General features: G+C 37.9%; 2 protein-coding genes across 6 annotated transcripts in view; one reads left to right on the plus strand and one right to left on the minus strand.

Moving 5' to 3' along the window:
• The window catches only part of LOC306875787 (plakophilin-4-like), a 121,804-nt gene extending 109,160 nt beyond the window's left edge, over positions 1 to 12,644 (minus strand). For 3 of the 5 annotated variants that reach the window (XR_013784770.1, XM_079426513.1, XM_079426516.1), the window contains exon 1: positions 12,488 to 12,629. The gene's annotated coding sequence lies outside the window, so the exon portion shown is untranslated. Of the gene's footprint in view, positions 1 to 12,487 lie in introns of all 5 variants that reach the window. The other 2 variants (XM_079426518.1, XM_079426515.1) reach the window with 2 other exon arrangements.
• Positions 12,645 to 12,766: 122 nt separating this feature from the next.
• LOC306875794 (coiled-coil domain-containing protein 148-like) lies at positions 12,767 to 17,076 on the plus strand. Its single transcript, XM_079426533.1, has 4 exons — positions 12,767 to 12,804; positions 13,647 to 13,701; positions 14,029 to 14,150; positions 16,358 to 17,076. Exons 2-4 carry the CDS (start codon positions 13,647 to 13,649, stop codon positions 16,463 to 16,465), a joined length of 285 nt encoding a protein of 94 aa, XP_079282659.1. The 5' UTR covers positions 12,767 to 12,804; the 3' UTR covers positions 16,466 to 17,076.
• Positions 17,077 to 17,780: the final 704 nt, after the last annotated feature.

The raw sequence follows: 17,780 nt of genomic DNA on the forward strand, positions 1-17,780 counted from the left end.
TTCTAGCACTACTAGCTAACTAATAACATTGCCATGATGGAGGACAAAAGAGTTAGGCCTATAGCTACTGGCCCCCACAGCGAACAGAGCTGAAATATAGACTCATTTCGGCTTCCACAGTAAAGGCGGCACCAAGAAGATCGACAAGAGACATGCTGATCGACAAAATATACCAAAATCAAATACTCTGGGGAAAAAACAACAAATCCGAGAGCACAGTAAATAAGGCCCAATTCTGATGAAACAGCAAACAACTGACCAAAACCCATGCAAAGACAAAACTTTGCAAAGATACACATCCTCTCAGTGTTGTAGAAAATTAAAGGCTGTATAAAGCAATATTAAATGTGTTCTGAGTTAATCACAACAAAGAAAAATGCGTTATTAACCACCCAGCCAAATTCGAAAAAAAAAAACAAGTAAATAAAATAAATTATAAAAATCTTGTAAACAATAAGCAGTATTCTCTGCTCTCAAATGCTGGGGGCGTGTCCGCTGGCACTGAAACCACACCCGCTTACGGGAAAGCTGCCGTCTCTCTCAACTGTCAAATACCGCTACAACCTGAATGCTCCCTCTATAAGCTTAATTGGATTTATACAGCCATAGGCCTATATTAGCAATATGCATTTACGTGAGGTACAAGGCTTAGCTAGCTAGCAAACTGTAGGCTGTAGTAACTAACGGTAATGACAGAAACTCATGCTAATTTGCTCTCGTTATTATAGTGTCAAGGGAGAGGTCATGCACAGTGGCTCCAGTCGATACATAATTTCAGGCCCGCCCAAAAAATCCTGAATACAAAAAAGGTGAAAAACTGTTTAACTACCTAACTCTACAATTCAGTAAGCTACTACATACTGTAGTTCAAAGTCTTTGTAATGTGTTTTCAGCAACACATTTAAAACATTCATTGTTTTTAGAAACAATTTTCTGAATTGCCTTTACACAGACTTTAAGGATTCTATAACATTGTAAAAACAATGGAGCTGTAGCAAATTAGCTCAAAAGGGAAATATTTATAATTAATAATAACTGGTTACAATTAATTATGAATATTTAGATCAGATCTTAGAATTAACTGTTACAGAATCAATATTACAATGATTTAATCTGTTCGTCCACCAACAGTATTAGGGGTGCCAAACCCTGTTCCTGGCGATCGACTGTCCTGCAAAATTTAGCTCTAATTCTAATCAAACAATAAGTGCTTTGACACAATCTGTATTGTTAAAAGCGCTATATAAATAAAGGTGACTTGACATCAGGTGAGGCGTTTGGCTGAAATATAACGGTTTTCCCAGTAAAGACAGAACACAAAGCAGCGCAGCACTGGACTTTGATTTCATGTTTATTTCATGAAATCATAGCCTTTTGAAGTTTAATCGTCACATTCAGCCATTTGATTGATTTTCCATTTCTGCATTGCTCCAGCTGATCTGAATAAATAAGTTATGCACCAGTTTATGTTGAGTGTTAGAGCCCTGCATTTCAGCCCGGGCTGAAAAATTATTTTTATATTGTAGACATCTATCGATTAGTGATGAAAAAAAAAAAATCACTGCGCTGGTGGAAACAACAGGAGACCACACGACTGAGAGCAGCTCGATGGTGTTTAGTGTCCCGCAGCAGCAGCAGCGGAATAGTTCTGCGTTCAAATGCACACAATAGGCTAAAGCTTGCTGCAAAACCCCAGCAAACATAACCATGAATGTGTCTGCGGGAAATAGTAAGGAGATGTTTGAACTATTTACTAATAAACTAATGTTTTCTGAGTCTGTGTCGCAAGGATGAAGTTGCTGATCCTGACTCGCCTTTAGAGAGAAATGCATCTTTATTGATTATGATTAAGATTATAATAAAAGAGTTTTTGTTTTCAATTTTTTTATTTCGTTAAGTGATAATTTAAAGCTTTCTATAGATATATTTATCATGTCTGTGAGGCATGTATTCGCTCAGCTTCGGTTAATTTTTGTGAAGCGCTCCTGTTCAAGACGGCAGAAAACACATCATTATTTGTTTTATTGTTTTATAAAAGAACTACCTTTTGTTGGTATTGTGAGTGCACACAAATACAAGTAGACCCTTTACAGTTCCGAATGATGTATTATTCTTACCTTTATCAAAAAAACAAACAAAAAATTATGGCGTAGGCTATTTTAATTTGTTTCCACTGAAAGCAATCCAAGTGTTTGCTGGTGCCTCCATGTCCTGCTGAGCGTGCTTTAGCTTCTACTCTCCGCACAAACTTAGATATAGGCTAGCGCACATTATGATTATAGCGCAGGTTTAACGTTTAAACATTGTTATATGCTTGAACTGTTTTAGTATATCTATAGATTTTATTTTAGGCAAGTCGTGATGATATGAGAAGGCTAAATTGATCAAACATAGGCTATGATCAGCTCATGCCGCTGGCCGCTTGGTCGTTACTTAAAAAAAAAAAAAAAAACTTATAGGCTATTTAACGAACAAAATTGCTCCCAAAGTTTTTCTAAATTAACTTAATAAAAAAACTAAACAAAGTATAATAATTTTGCCATTATACACAAAACTGAACTATTTTAATAGCCGAAACAGTAGTATAAACTGTTTTAGGAGAAGGGGAAAAAAAAGGGCTCGGGTCGGTAATTCTGATAAGCTGTCGGACGTGGGCCGGGCCTAGCCTGAGCGTCTCGGGCCAGGGCCGGGCTAGGGCCTAAATTTGAGGGCCGTGCAGGGCTCTGTTGAGTGTATGCTCTTTATTTTTTTCTGTATAAACGACCGCCTAATATTAAATGATGATAACGCGAGGCAAGCATAAGGCATAATCATGACCTATTTTTAGCAGAATTAATTGAGGGATTTGACAGTGTGATTCAAAGATTTAAGTACTTCAAGTGTAGGCTGTTATATAGACACGCACTTTTTTTTGCCATTTTTTTGTGGGTTTCTAGCTTTTAGACTAGTCGACTAGTCGGATACAAAACTTCCGTTTAAACGACAGTCAAATTAGTCGTAGCGCACATCCCTAGTTTTAATATGTCTAACTATTTGAAAGCATAAAAACAAGTTTAATGTATTTTTACAATAGCCTTATGATTTTTTTTTTCCCCCTCAGAAATTCTGTGTTGTGTATTTACATTTTTCTGTTTATCAAATTAAGGCATAAAACATTAATTTAATTTATCTTTTAATTAATGAAAATTACATTATATTTTTTGGCAAATGAAGATGATTTAATATTGCAATTAAAACACTGAAGAAATATTGTATGATTATTCCTTAAAAATAAGGTTTTAATCATTTTAGTAGTAGTATTATATAGGCCTACATGTACTGAACAATAGTAATGTATTTCTGCCACAATGTCTTCAAGACAAGTTAAATAGAACTTTTATTTTGATGGGTTGGCGTGTGTATATGATATGAGGATAGTTTTACTCAAAAGAAACTGTGAAATGCTCATGAAGTGACTCTCAGAGCAGTTCTGGAGATGTTGTTCATGTATTTATGTCTTCATTTTGTGAGACGACAGACGTTAAAGTGCACATTTCTTTCGGTAGTATATGTTTGGTGCATCCATCTCTATATATATATAGAGGGGGAGTTCTCTGGGTTCGGGCTCCATCCCGAGCTCGGAGCCCTCCCTCCCGACAGCACGCCAAATATGCTTACTAATTGCTCAATCATATTATATGTTAGTGCGAACTCGTGAATGTGTTTTGAGTTGGGTTTTAACAGTGCTGTGAAATAATATTTGTTATGATTTAGTGCTGTATAAATGAAACTGAATTGAATTAACCATAAATGCAGATCTGCTTTATATATCTAATGTAAACTTCATAAACAAGTTTTTATACAGTAGGAATTTGTGACTGTGGTTATTTTTTTATATTGATTATCAACAAAGTGGGACCATTCAAAACCTTTATAAAGTCCTCCTTCTTCTGTAAACTGTCTTCTAATGTCTGACACAAACACATGCAGGAAAGGGCTGTTCAGAACACCATAGGCCCAGCGGACAACTTGTCTGTATGCTGTCAATATTGATTGTCTTCTACCAATGGCATCAAAAAGTGTGACTTACAGGTAGCTGTGACCTACCTAAATAAAGGCAACTTGTAATTTAAAAAATATATATATTCAGATGATTTTAAAATGGTTTTCAAATCTTTAATATGCTATGTATTTATACATACAAGTATTTAGCTTAGAGTAATAAATGATATCTGCCCTAAACATACATGTGTCTTCTGGCCTGGAGAGGTCCATGCTCCTGTCTGAAGTGCATATAGGCTATCTGTAGCACACATGGGTTCAGACAGCAAGCCTCAAAGCCTGGGTGCAGAGTCAGACACTGCACATCAAGTGTGGGGGGGGTCACATTATCCACTAAGGTACGGCATGCATCCAACTCTCTGCAGCACTGACTTTCCTCAGCTGTGACTATGGCCTCGCATTTACCACACAAACACTTAATGAAACAAAAACGTGTTTATCTCTCTCACTCCTGCGGTGATGAGAAACCGCTGACGTTATATCACGTAACGTTAGTGTCGGATATTAACGAGCCTGACACGCCTGATCAACGCTTATTAGTTTCTGTTACTGGTAAGTAGGGCTGCAATAAACGATTATTTCGATAATCGATTAATCTAACGATTATTATAACGATTAATTGACTAATCGTCAATTATTTCACTGATTAATCAGTAGACTTTTATTGATTATTTTCAATTAGTTAAAATATTAAGTTACATATTCATATACATAATATAAATATACATATTCTAACATAAATAAAGGTCACTTCAGCTTTAGAAAAGCATATTATGTAATTACAATTATTATCCAATTAATTGGTAACACTTTACAATAAGGTTCATTAGTTAACATGAACTAAGAATGAGCAATACTTCTACAGCATTTGTTAATCTTAGCTAATGTTAATTTCAGCATTTACTAATGCATTTATAAAAATCACAAGTTGTGTTTTTGACATTGGTAAATGCACTGTGAACTAACATGAACAAACAATGAACAACTATTTTTATTAACCAACATTAACAAATATTAATACATAAATGGAATAAATGAATTGTTCATTCATGTTAATTAATACATTAATGTTAACAAATGATAACTTATTGTAAAGTGTTACCAATTCATTATACAAATAGATGTATTTGGCACACAAAATGAGATGACAGACACCATTTAATTAGCTACATGAAAAAAGTAACTGAATGACACATCATTCTGCCTACATTTATTCATTTAGCTGACGCTTTTATCCAAAGCGACTTACAATTGCTATACATGTCAGAGGTCGCACGCCTCTGGAGCAACTAGGGGTTAAGTGTCTTGCTCAGGGACACATTGGTGTCTCACAGTGGATTCAAACCCGGGTCTCTCACACCAAAGGCATGTGTCTTATCCACTGCGCCATCACCACCCACCCGGTGCCTAACATCTCCTTTTGTAAGTCATATGGATAATAAATAAATAAAATGAAGGTAAGCGATAAGAGGCTTTGGATAAACTCTCTTATTCACAACATAATATCTTCAGATACCTTATAGCGTTATGATAGCTAAAACGGTCCTGAGCTAGATCAAGATTTGATCTCTGTAAACCAAACTATCACTTTAATGAAATAATTTTTTTCCCACTAATAAAAATATTTTATCAGTAGCTAGCGCCACACTGGAGAGCAGCTTTATAACAGAAAATCAAGTTGTAATTCTAACTGAAAGCGACACTGATTTTTCATGTTTAATACTGTTAAGCTGCTTGAATTAAGGCTTTCTATTGCATAGAGTACTATATAAATAAACATGATGTGCCAGACTTTACTGCGGAGCTCTAGCAAACATCCACATCGTTGTAATCAGATGCATTTTTAACTGTTGCTTTCACACGGCTGTCATTTTTTTGTTGTGTTTATTTCATTACTGAGAGGAAAGCGCGCCGCTCATGTTCGGATGCATTTTCTCTGAAGCGCTGTGTGTGTCTTCTTCTCTTGAACAGTGTTGCCAGATTGGATGGACGATTTCCCACCCAAAAGCTCACAAAAAACCGCCCAAAACTTTAACTGTCAAAATAATGTGATATAATGTAAAATCAAGGTAGATAAGTGCAATTTTTAACTCCTTATAACGAAATAATAATGACAAAATAATATTATTTATATCATTATATATTATTAATGCTAGATAAATTTAGATCTCCAGCCTTTAGAGCTGGAGATGAGGAGGGCCCGAAGACAGCTAGGGCCAACCTTTCACGGGGCATCAGAGAGGCCAAGAGACAGTACTCTAGGATAGCTCATCGTTTCAGCGACAGCAGAGACACTCGGAGCCTGTGGCAGGGGATACAGACCATTACGGACCACAAGCCCCCACCAAAGACCTATGACAGCACCATCCCCCTGCTGAACGAGCTGATTGCCTTCTTTGCTCGCTTTGAGGCACAAAACAGCACCACTGCACAGAAGACTCCACCTCCTCCCGGCGACCAGGTGATGACGCTGTCCCCGGACAGTGTGAGGAGATCCCTCAGCAGGGGCAATGCACGCAAAGCTCCGGGTCCTGACAACATTCCTGGGCGTGTACTGAGAGACTGTGCAGTGGAACTCACTGATGTCTTCACAGACATCTTCAACATCTCGCTAAATCAGGCTGTTGTCCCCACATGCTTCAAAGCTACCACCATCATTCCAGTCCCGAAGAAGTCATCTCCATCTTGCTTTAATGACTACAGTCCAATAGCACTCAATCCTATTCTCATGAAGTGCTTCGAACCGGTAGTCATGCACCACATCAAGTCTGCCCCCCCCCCCCCCTGGACCCCTTCCAGTTTGCATATAGGTCCAACCGCTCGACCGATGATGCCATCGCCACTGCCCTCCACCCAGCGCTCACACATCTGGACAAAAAAGACACATATGTCAGGATGCTATTCATAGAATTCAGTTCAGCATTCAACATAATCATCCCTCAACAGCTCACTCACAAACTGGTCCAGCTGGGGCTCAACACCTCTCTGTGCAACTGGCTGTTGGACTTCCTGACCGGGAGACCTCAGGCAGTACGGGTTGGCACTAACACATCCAGGACCATCACACTGAACACTGGGGTCCCCCAAGGATGTGTGCTGAGCCCCCTCCTCTTCACTCTGCTGACCCACGACTGCACATAGTCACACAACTCCAACCTCTTCATTAAGTTTGCGGATGACACGACTGTGTTGGGTCTCATTAGCAACAGAGATGAGACAAACTACAGGAGCGAGGTGAGGCGCCTGGCCGGGTGGTGCAGTGACTACAATCTCTCTCTGAATGTGGAGAAGACGAAGGAGATTGTTGTTGACTTCAGGAGAGTACACACTCAGCATGCCCCTCTGACCATCAACGGTGCGACTGTGGAGAGAATGAGCAGCACCAAGTTCCTGGGTGTGCACATCACAGAGGACCTCTCCTGGACTAACAACACTGTAGCACTGGCCAAGAAAGCACAGCAGCGTCTCTACTTCCTCCGCAAATTGAGAAGAGCCAGAGCCCCGACCCCCATCATGTGCACCTTCTACAGAGGCACCATCGAGAGCATCCTGACTAGCTGCATCACTGTGTGGTATGGCGCTTGCAATGCTTCCTGCCGCAAGTCACTTCAACGCATAGTGAGAGCAGCTGAGAAGATCGTTGGTGTCTCTCTCTCCCCTCCCTCCAGGACATTTACAGCACCCGTCTCACCCGCAAAGCCCTCCGCATTGCAGGTGATCCCACCCACCCGACACACAGCTTCTTCATCAGGCTGTCAGGAAGCTGAACTCCCTCCCGTCCTTGCCCCCACTCCCCTCTTTTACCCCATGCAACACTGAACACTGATACTGCGACCCCCCCACCCACTTAAAAACTGTGACCAGCACCTGTCACTTGTGCAGCATTGGACTGATCACTACCTCATCCAGCATTGACTGCAAACTACCTCTTCGGATAGTCTGATAAAAAGACTGTTCTCCTGTCACTTTAACAGACTGATAAGCTCTTCTTCCACTACACATATATCTGCACAGCTTTGTTTAATTTAACTGATTTGCACTCTATCTATTCTGCCATGTGCCTTATGCCACTTTATCTCTTTCTTTATTTTTCTACAAATGTCCTCATTTGTATATCTGTATAGTTGTATGTACATATGTTTAAACTGTATTTATCCGTATTTGAACGTCTACTGTCAGTGTCTTAAATGTTAACTTTATGCACCAAGGGTCTGAGAGTAACGCAATTTCAATTCTCTGTATGTAACTACATGTGGAAGAATTGACAAAGCAGACTTGACTTGATTTCCCATGGATCAAATTGGGGTATATAACCTACATTAAAGAGAACTACCAAATATGATTAAAATATGCAGACACAGTGAAAACGGCAATGAAGAAATTAACCGATACCCTCGAAAAACACATCCATCATTTTCAATGTCAACAGTCAGAATTTAAATGCAAAAAAAGTGCCCAATATAAGTGATCAGAATAAGCAATGTAATTATAGGTATTTCACTTGTTCATGCACACACCATGACAGTCAAAACTGTGTGATTCTGTATAATAATCCGACAATAAATTTTTTTAGCAACAACAATAATGCTCTTACCTTCATGTCGTTCTATAATTTCACACAGAACGAAGTCTTTTGTGAAGTTCATATTGAACATAATATAGAATTTTGCACAGTCAAAACTAACAAGTCCAGCATCTTTAAAGGATATACCAATCTGGACCGTTTAAAAGATAAAAGACAGGATCATGAATCACTCATGAATCATCACGTCTGTCTGCTGATCCCTAGTGATTGGCTAAAAGTGCGGCCGCGACGTCAACATCAGTACCAGTCGTCTTTGCAGTGTGTGTGTGTGTTTGGTAACGTTGTGATGACTGACTGGATGCATGCAGTAGGCTATGCACACTTAGGCTTGTTTGTTAACCAATTAGCTTATACAATTTAAATGTTTTGAAAACCACCAAACTGACCAAAAACCAGCCCAAATTTTGTCCACCCGCCCAAGCCAATATTTACCCGCCCAATCTGGCAACACTGCTCTTGAATTGCATCCAAGAGGGCTGAACTACAGTCTTGCGCTACAGCGCCACACTGGTCAAACCGCAATATCGCAGGCTCTTACATTAGGTCATATGAGATCAAACTACTCGATAACAAAAATATTTGTAGAGAATTTTTTATTGTCGACGTTTTTTATAATCGTTGCAGCCCTACTGTTAAGTATCAATACTCATAGACGACCAATACTAGCTTTGCTATTGCCTGATTACATATCGTTATACGCATGTATATCTGTAAGCTAAGTCTCTCACCAAGACACCTACCCTATTCTCCTCACACATGAACTCAATTTGTCTCCTCTGACCGTTGTTCTGTCTAATCCTGGCCTGTCCCTGCTCTCTTGGCTGCATAGTAGGCTCATAATTTTATCTGTGGTCTGTCATACGAGTGTAAATAAACATTTAAAATTTCCTCAGTGTCTGAAATGTCATTGCGAGCCACTGTTTTCCTATGGTTAAAATGGACCGCTCTCCCTCTCGTTACGTCACTTCCGGTTTTGGTGGTTTTCAGATGCGGAAGTAAAATTATCTCACAAAAACGACTCCAGAAGCCTTAATAGCGTATTTTAAAGTATATTTTAAATAAAATCTAGGTCCTACATTATTTTTCTATACATCGACTCACTGGAGTCTCTAACCTGGAATATGCCCTTTAATATCACCGGAAGCGACACGTGCGCTTCAGTACGAGTAGTAAACAAAACCGTGCATCTGCGCCATTCATTAACACAGAGACACACAGAATTCATATTTAGTTCAGGATGCAGAGAAGAACGCGGGACCATGTAGAGACAGAAATTACATGCGTGTCGTGTAAATAAGATAAATAACACAAGGCTATGATAAATAAATAACATAAAGCTATGTCCGGATCCGGACCCGGAGGGAATTCAATCCGGACCCGCTTCCATTTCATATTTCAAGAACACTAATTATATTTCCTACTTTGATAAACGCACGTTAAACTTGTAAATCATTTGTTTATTTATTCTTATTTTTTTATGTCTTTTTGGAGAAGGTCCGAAATTGCAGGCGAGATATTGAAACTTTTCCTTCATGACATTTGTTGTCATCATGACATCCAGTGAGCGTATGACGTTTGACGTAATCGGCGACATTTCACCGCTAATATTTTAATTTTTTTGTTTTGTTTTGCTATCACTTATATTATGGCAATTTGTCTTATAGCAGTGCCCAGTGTATACATTTATTTGTGGCGGCTTGTCACAATATCAAAACTGACCGCTACAAATAGATTTTCCAAAAGGCTTATACTTCGTTGAATAAACTGAGCACTGCGCGTTTCAAAAATAAAATGCTGCGCAGGTGTTTTTATATGAATGTATCTTTTAAAAGAACCGTCCGTTTTCTTCAGAAAAGCTTTGATGTCAATTTTAATTTGGTCTTTCCTGTAATGGCTGATAAAGTAGCGCTTATTTGATTACAGTATCACGCTCCAACAGCGCCTCCTGCTGGCAGAGAATCAACTTGCATTTGCTAGTCTGCGGGAAACACTGGTGTCTGTCAGCAAACATAAACAAAAAAGCATGCTTCAGAACTGTTTTGAGAAGGTGCTTAAGTTTTGAGCCATGTATTATTACTATGAATTAGGCTACTACTACTACTATTACTATCTTGTGCCCTGCAATAACCATTTACGCAAACTCTCTTTTGATATAAAGGGAAAAAAAGAGAAAATCGGCCCAAAAAATCAGCATCATATATCGGCCATAGGCTGCCCTGATTTCTAAATATTGGCCAGAGAAAAAACATTATAGGTCGACTTCTACTGCTGACACTTAAATTAACTGTTTTGTCACTTTTGCACTTGTTATTAAAGTATTTTGAATGCAAAGGGAACCTTTTTTTTTTTTTTTTAATGAATGTTTATTTGTTATATGTTATGTATGTTTATTAAAAACACGTTTTGTAATAACCAATTGTCCCGGACCTTTGACACTGATGAAAATTCAGATTTGGACCTTTGAATGTAGACTTTGAGAACCCCTGTTCTACACCCTTGTTAATCAGCTATCATTTCCCACTGATTTTAGGAATATATCATGGGCAGGGTTAGGTTTAGGGGTAGGGATTGGGTTAAATTTGTATTTTTGGACAGTAATGTTGATCCAGGATCAACAAAAGATCTTGATCCAGGAACATGTCTTACTTGGAAAAATCACGACGACCCCCCTAATATAGTGGCAGGGGAAACACTGCATTCAAATGACAAGCTTTTGTGATGGCGTTGCACGGATAACATCACGTAATCGTAACCTAGATTTGCTCTGTGTTAATCGATGTTAAAATTTTAATAATAATAATAATAAACAATTCCACATCATCTACAGGGTGCATTAATTGCTGAAAATACATAAGTGCCAAAGGCAGGGATTTACACCTCAGCTGAAACTAAAACTGAGTTAAATGGCATAAGCCGTTTACTCACATACAAACACATTTTGTGTGAGTGTGTGTGTGTGTGTGTGTGGGGGGGGGGGTGTATAAGACATAGACTACTCAAACTAAGTCATATATAAGTGTGGTTTTCACTGTCTGTCAACACTGTGATCCCTTAGCCGACACCCTAAGTGTCACTATCTGCTCCAGCCTCTCCAGCATTTCCTTAGATTTAAATTGTATAAACTTGGGGTGGTCTGTGAGATGAAAAGTGGACAGTACGGGAGATGAGAACCTGGATTAAACAAGAAACAAGTCACAGTTGGCATAAAGGACAGGCTGACCCGCATCTAGACGTTAAAAAGAAAACCTTTCTTCAGTCTATTTTAAGGTAAATGAGACTGAGACCTTTTTTTACTGATGCACTATTCTAATTATTATAACCAGAAACTTCCTGAGCCCATCATCATCTCGCAGGACGATTATGGACCATGTTATGGTCAATACTTTTATTAGGAAAGAGTTTCTTTTTTTAAGCTCCGCCCCCTGAAACCCACACATTCCCGGAATTCCTGCACAGTGCTCACCTGACCCAACTCACAAACACCCTCCTCTCAACTTCAGCAAACAGATATTCATACCCACTAACACGTGCACTCTGCCTGAGAAATATAAAACAGACGAGTAACATCCAGTAAGTTACAGGCTACACAGAATGGACACTCTTAGGTCTGTGCGTGAGCTAACTAGATAGGTCACATGAGTCAGATTAAGATAGCATTAACTTAATATCCTTCTCCTCATGCACTGACCTCCATCAACAGCCGTAAAAAAAAAAAAAATCCTTTGATAAAACTGCAGTCAAAACTCGTAGTTCTTTCGCCTAACCTTAACTTCACTCATCAGCAGCCAGCTCAAACTTTCCGCATTAAATAAAGTCGCACTTTAGGTTGTCAAAATACGAATAATAATGCGTTCTCATTACCTTTCGGAGCGCTTGTTTAATCCAGCCAATATGTTTGAATGTCAAAGCTGATGGAGAAAAAGTATTCTCTGTCGGAGCTCATTTGTTAGTTCCGTGAATCCATACTCCAGGAGCTGCGCCGCACTCCGCACAATCGGAATACGAATGACGTCAGCGCACCCTGGAATTTAAGCCCCGCACGCCATTGGCCCACACCGTGTAGAGCGGAAGCTTGGTTGGTCGGCTGTGTTGTTGAATTGGCCAATAGGAGAGGAGAAAACTGTTTCCATGGTTACGCGGCATACACAAGTAACAGTCTTCGCAACAGAACCATTAAGGTAATAATTGTTATGCTTTTATTCTGTGTTAGGGATTAGGTGTGCCGTTTGGTTATTTTCTTCCTTTTAGTTACTAGTACTTCGACAAACTCAACAAAAGATTTTAAGATGTTTAAAAAGAAAAACGTTACATTTAAATAATTTCTGTAAATTAATTCTGTAAATTAATCACTTTACATCGTGGATAATACTGTCAGCTGGACATTGTATGTAAAGCTATTCAGAGAAAATATTGTAAATTATATTTAGTTAATTTGGACAGTCGAAAGGGATATAAATAATCATGGTCTTTTCTGTATTGTTTGAAGCTGTTCTCTTCACGTCTTTTAGTTACTTATCAAGTCAAGTCACAATTAGTTACACAGCGCATTATACAATACAGATTGTATCAAAACAACTTCACATTAATAACAGTGTTAACAAATTCATCAGTTAAGAAACTACTTGAATTTTAGCTGTAAAGCAGCAACAGTAGTGCCATCAGTTCAATTTAGTTAGGTGTTGTTTCATTTCTGTCCAATAACTATCAATATTACAGACTCCATAAACAAGTTCAGTAATAACATTAGCTATATACTAGGCAATAGTGTCATTATTCAGCTCAAATCTGTTCAATGTTGATTCGATCCAGTTTAGTAAGAGTGCTGATGTTGCAAAAAGTTAGTGCTATTATCCAGCTCAGTTAAGTTAAAATTCTGATGTCAGCGCAGTTAAAAAAAAAAAAAAAATCCTGAATACTGATTATATTTTAAACCTGTCATATACATTGCATTGATTTTACATTTATACAAAGACTATATTTGTAATCATATTTGCATTTTGTTCTCCTGAATTATTCACAGATGTGTAGCAGAGATGTTTGTTCTTTTGTCACAAACCACTGCTCTGAAGACAAAGGTAAGCAGCTGTGATCAGACTTTAACATTTTATCCAGAAAATGATCAGTCAGCACCATCTGTTATTCATTCCCTTCAGCAACTTTGAGCTGCAGAAAAGTGTGTATCTATAAGCGTATCTATGGCAGTGCCAATTCTGTACAGACATTCATGAATTCTACAGTTTAGTGTTGTTCTGTGCACAGACTATAAATATAAATTCAGATATAAACTATGTATTGACTTACATGTAATTGACTACATTTAACCATGTATTAATTACATGCACACTCCTTTGCTTATTGTAATGTGTGTGTGTGTGTTTTTTTTGTTTTTTTTAATCACATAGAAAAGTTGCCTCAAAGAATACAAGTGGATCTGGGACATTCAAAATGTAAAGTGGTCCAATATGAGCAACTACAGGACATGCTAGAGGCCAAACGCCTTTCCTCTCAGCTCTCTCAACAGAAGGTAATGAATGTGTTGGGTACCTTTTGCCATGCCATTGTTACAGTGCAGAAAATGGTATTTTGGCTAGTTTTGCAGGCAGAGTTTGTTTTCTTTGATCATGCTTGACACATCTCCTATAAAATAGATTCTTTTTTTTATTTGTGTTCAATTTTTTATTTAATTTATAAATTAATCATTCAGACTGGTCCAGCAATCATCCTTTATGAGAGTTCTTAACCTTTTTGGAGTCAGCAAAGGTGCTATGAACTTCAAAAGTAACTTCAAATGAAAAATCTTAAAATACTCAGTCATTTTTGGTTGTACAGATAAGAGAAAGACATCACTTAAAACTGTAAAGAGACTTGTTTTTGGACCAGGTCCCCCCATCCATTATCCAGGTACCTAACCATCCCTACTAATAGTATATTATTATTATTATTACATTTACATTTAGTTAGTTAGCAGATGCTTTATCCAAAGCGACTTACAAATGAGGACAATAGAAGCAATCAAAACCAACAAAAGAGCAACAATATGCAAGGGCTATGACAAGTCTCAGTTATCGTATATAATATGATATATATAGTAATATTGTGTGTGTGTGTGTGTGTGTGTATATATATAAATAATATTGTATAAATTTATTCAATTTAAAATGCTTGTCATTGATTGCCAAATAAGATTTTGTGGGTAGTGTAGACACAGAGTTAGAATGTTGCAAACCATATTTTTTTGCAAGTAGTTACTAGAGGGAAGTATCGCACCCAATGAGAAATGCTGCACTAAAACATTGTTATTAACAATGCAATAAATTAAGAAAATATAAGATATAAGGTTTATATTCATTGGAACAAAGTAATTTTCAAATCAAACAAAGACATTTATTTATAAAGACATTTAAGTTATTTACCTTCATATTTAGTTGTACCTTTAATATAATTCTTTCAAGGGAGCTTAACAAGACCTGTCCATTCTTCCAAGCTTACATTCATTTTACACTGAAACATAAAAAATCCCCACAAACACCTATTCAAAAACAGTTTCTGTGATGCAGGGAAATGCTTTAACTCGAAACACAAAACTGGGGCCAGATTAAAAAAAAAAAAAACTTCTTAAAATGGGCTAAATGCTTTTTGTGTAGTTTATTTTGTGGCTCAAATAAAATACATAATACTTAGAGACTGACATGTTTGGCTTGTCAAAAATGTCACATTCAGCTGTTAAAAATGTTTCAGATTGTTGACTTGAAAATCAAGATTTGCTTGTTTGTTTGCTTGCTTGTTTTTTTTTTTTACAAGAAAAGTTGTGTTATTTATGCACAAAGTTGTTTTCATTGTCTTTTACAAAAAAAAAAAAAAAAAAATCATCAGTGTCTTGTTCTGGAGGCAGTCATATACAAATGCATTTGCACATCACTGAGCCCACAATATCCAAACAAACCATTTTTAGAAATTTATTAAATTAATGGTGCAAAGACCTCTTATATGTCCTGTACAGGTCAAGTCAAATTTGATTTCTCATGTGATTATCCCTACATGTTAAAGGTAGGGTAGGCAGTTTCTGCACTACTAGTGCCATCTAGTGGAACTTCAAAAATAAAGCATGTTTCAAACAACCTGTGCACGTCACGCCTCCCCCAACTTAACATCACAAACGGGTCTATAAAAGTGAAGGCATGTCTGAACAGGTAAAAGTAGGCTACTTATAAGAAAAGGTCCAACAAATTAGGAATACTTTTAACGTAAAATTTAGCTTACCCGTTGTGAAGAAACACACAGTTTCTCCATCTTGTAAAAACCTGTCATTGTTTACCCTTGTTTTACCCTGTTGTATGTCTCTGTGGATTTTGGCAAGTCTGCAAATTTTGGATCGCACATCTGTAACAGAATCTGAATTTCTTTTTCCACACTTTGGACTGTATTGGCTAGTTTAAATATAGTTCCAATGACAGTACTTTACAACCTCTACCGCACACAGTATACAGTTGGTGGTATGAAGTACACTGTGTATCCTGTCGCAATCGCAATGACTATTAAAACTTTCCCAAATCTGAGTACTGTCATTGTTTCACATTTATGTTTGTCCCATTATTCACTGTTCGGTCAGTTCCAGATGGATAAAATCATGTCCACCATCGCTATTTACTTATTTAATATTGAATATCTTTGACTTTTATGTGTCACAATATGAAAGTAAAACCGACTAAAATTAGTGTGTGTGTATTTCAGGTGCAGAAGGTGTTGGATGCAGCTCAGGTGAATAAGGAAAGGAGTGTTTTGAGACTGCATAGACAAGTGTGGTTCCAGGAGCATCACAAACTCAATATAGCCAGGTAGCACACCTGTGAATGCCAAAACTGCATTTTCAAATCTTTGTTTAAAAACAAGCACTTTTAACATTTGGGGACAAATTTACTAAAGCGTGGACATCGTTTTTGTAGCTCACTTTATTGCATATGCATTTGTAGAAGTTTCACTTTCAGTCACAGAATGTATGGGAGGAGAGTGTTTAAAAAGTAACCATGCAAGGTGATTTACTAAGTTCTGCTGTAGTCAATATACTTGTATTTGCACCAATGTTTAACACCCAGAAAAAGCAATGTGTCTTAACCCATTTTGCGCCTTTATTGATAGTAGATTACCCACTCCTGATTGTGAGAATTAGCTTTATTAGGGGATAAAGGGAGAAACTGAGGCCAGACTAAACACAGCAAGAAGCTGGACTGAGACTGGAATAAAGAGTCAGGAGCCCTGGAACAGAACAGAACAGGAACCACCTGAGCCAAATAGGAACAGAGCATAGTGGACAGGGCTGAGGTGAGCAGAGAATGGCAGGCTAAGCTGGAAGCAGATTGAGTAAAACCAACTAATGAAAAACCCCCAGTAGGATTGGTTGAGGTTAGGCGGATAGCGCGGATAGGGACAGGACTGAGTTGAACAAAATCACTAAAGAAAAAAGAAGAAGAAAAAAAAAAAAGACAAAGCAGGGCAGATTAGCCCCTTTTGAAGCACCCCCCATTTTGTCAAGGGGACATACATGAAGAATTACTTAGACTGTTATTGTCACAGTGCACACAGTAAGGATGATACAGGAACACGGAGACGAGGAGTAAATTAAAAATAACAGTCTTTAATGACTCCAAATAAGGCAGGGCAAGACAAGACAAGGCAATACAAGGCAAGGCAAGGCAAGGCTGACACAGACAGGAACACCGGGGAGTAACGAGTAGACCAGACAAAATCAAACTGAACAGACAGGACTATAAATACACAGGACAATCACACATAATTAGACAAACACAGCTGGACAAGAATGAACTAATAATCACACTAGACGCGGACAGGAAACAAACCAAATATGGAAACATGAGGCAGGAACACATGACACACGACAGAAGACTGACAGTTATAAATATGGAGAAATATAATCTCAAACACAAAAACATTAAGAATATATTTTTTAAATGTGTAAAAAAATGATATGGCTGTGGTGAATGATTTTGGAAACACAATGAAGCTGAATCCACAAGATGAGTAACATCAAGATGGAGCCATGAATGGCAGCCACGTTTCTGAGATCCACAATTCTTTCGCTGTTTTTGTTTGTTCGGTGTATTGTCATTCTTCTTCTATAAGTTTTACCAGAGACAAA

The sequence above is a fragment of the Barbus barbus genome (genome assembly GCF_936440315.1).
Source record: "Barbus barbus genome assembly, chromosome: 10".
NCBI lineage: Eukaryota > Metazoa > Chordata > Actinopteri > Cypriniformes > Cyprinidae > Barbus > Barbus barbus.

Coding starts and splice junctions, on each gene's coding strand:
- LOC306875794 (XM_079426533.1), top strand. CDS start 13,647: ATGTGTAGCAGAGATGTTTGTTCTTTTGTCACAAACCACTGCTCTGAA. Junction 13,702..14,028: donor CCACTGCTCTGAAGACAAAG/GTAAGCAGCTGT, acceptor TTAATCACATAG/AAAAGTTGCCTCAAAGAATA. Junction 14,151..16,357: donor CTCAGCTCTCTCAACAGAAG/GTAATGAATGTG, acceptor TGTGTATTTCAG/GTGCAGAAGGTGTTGGATGC.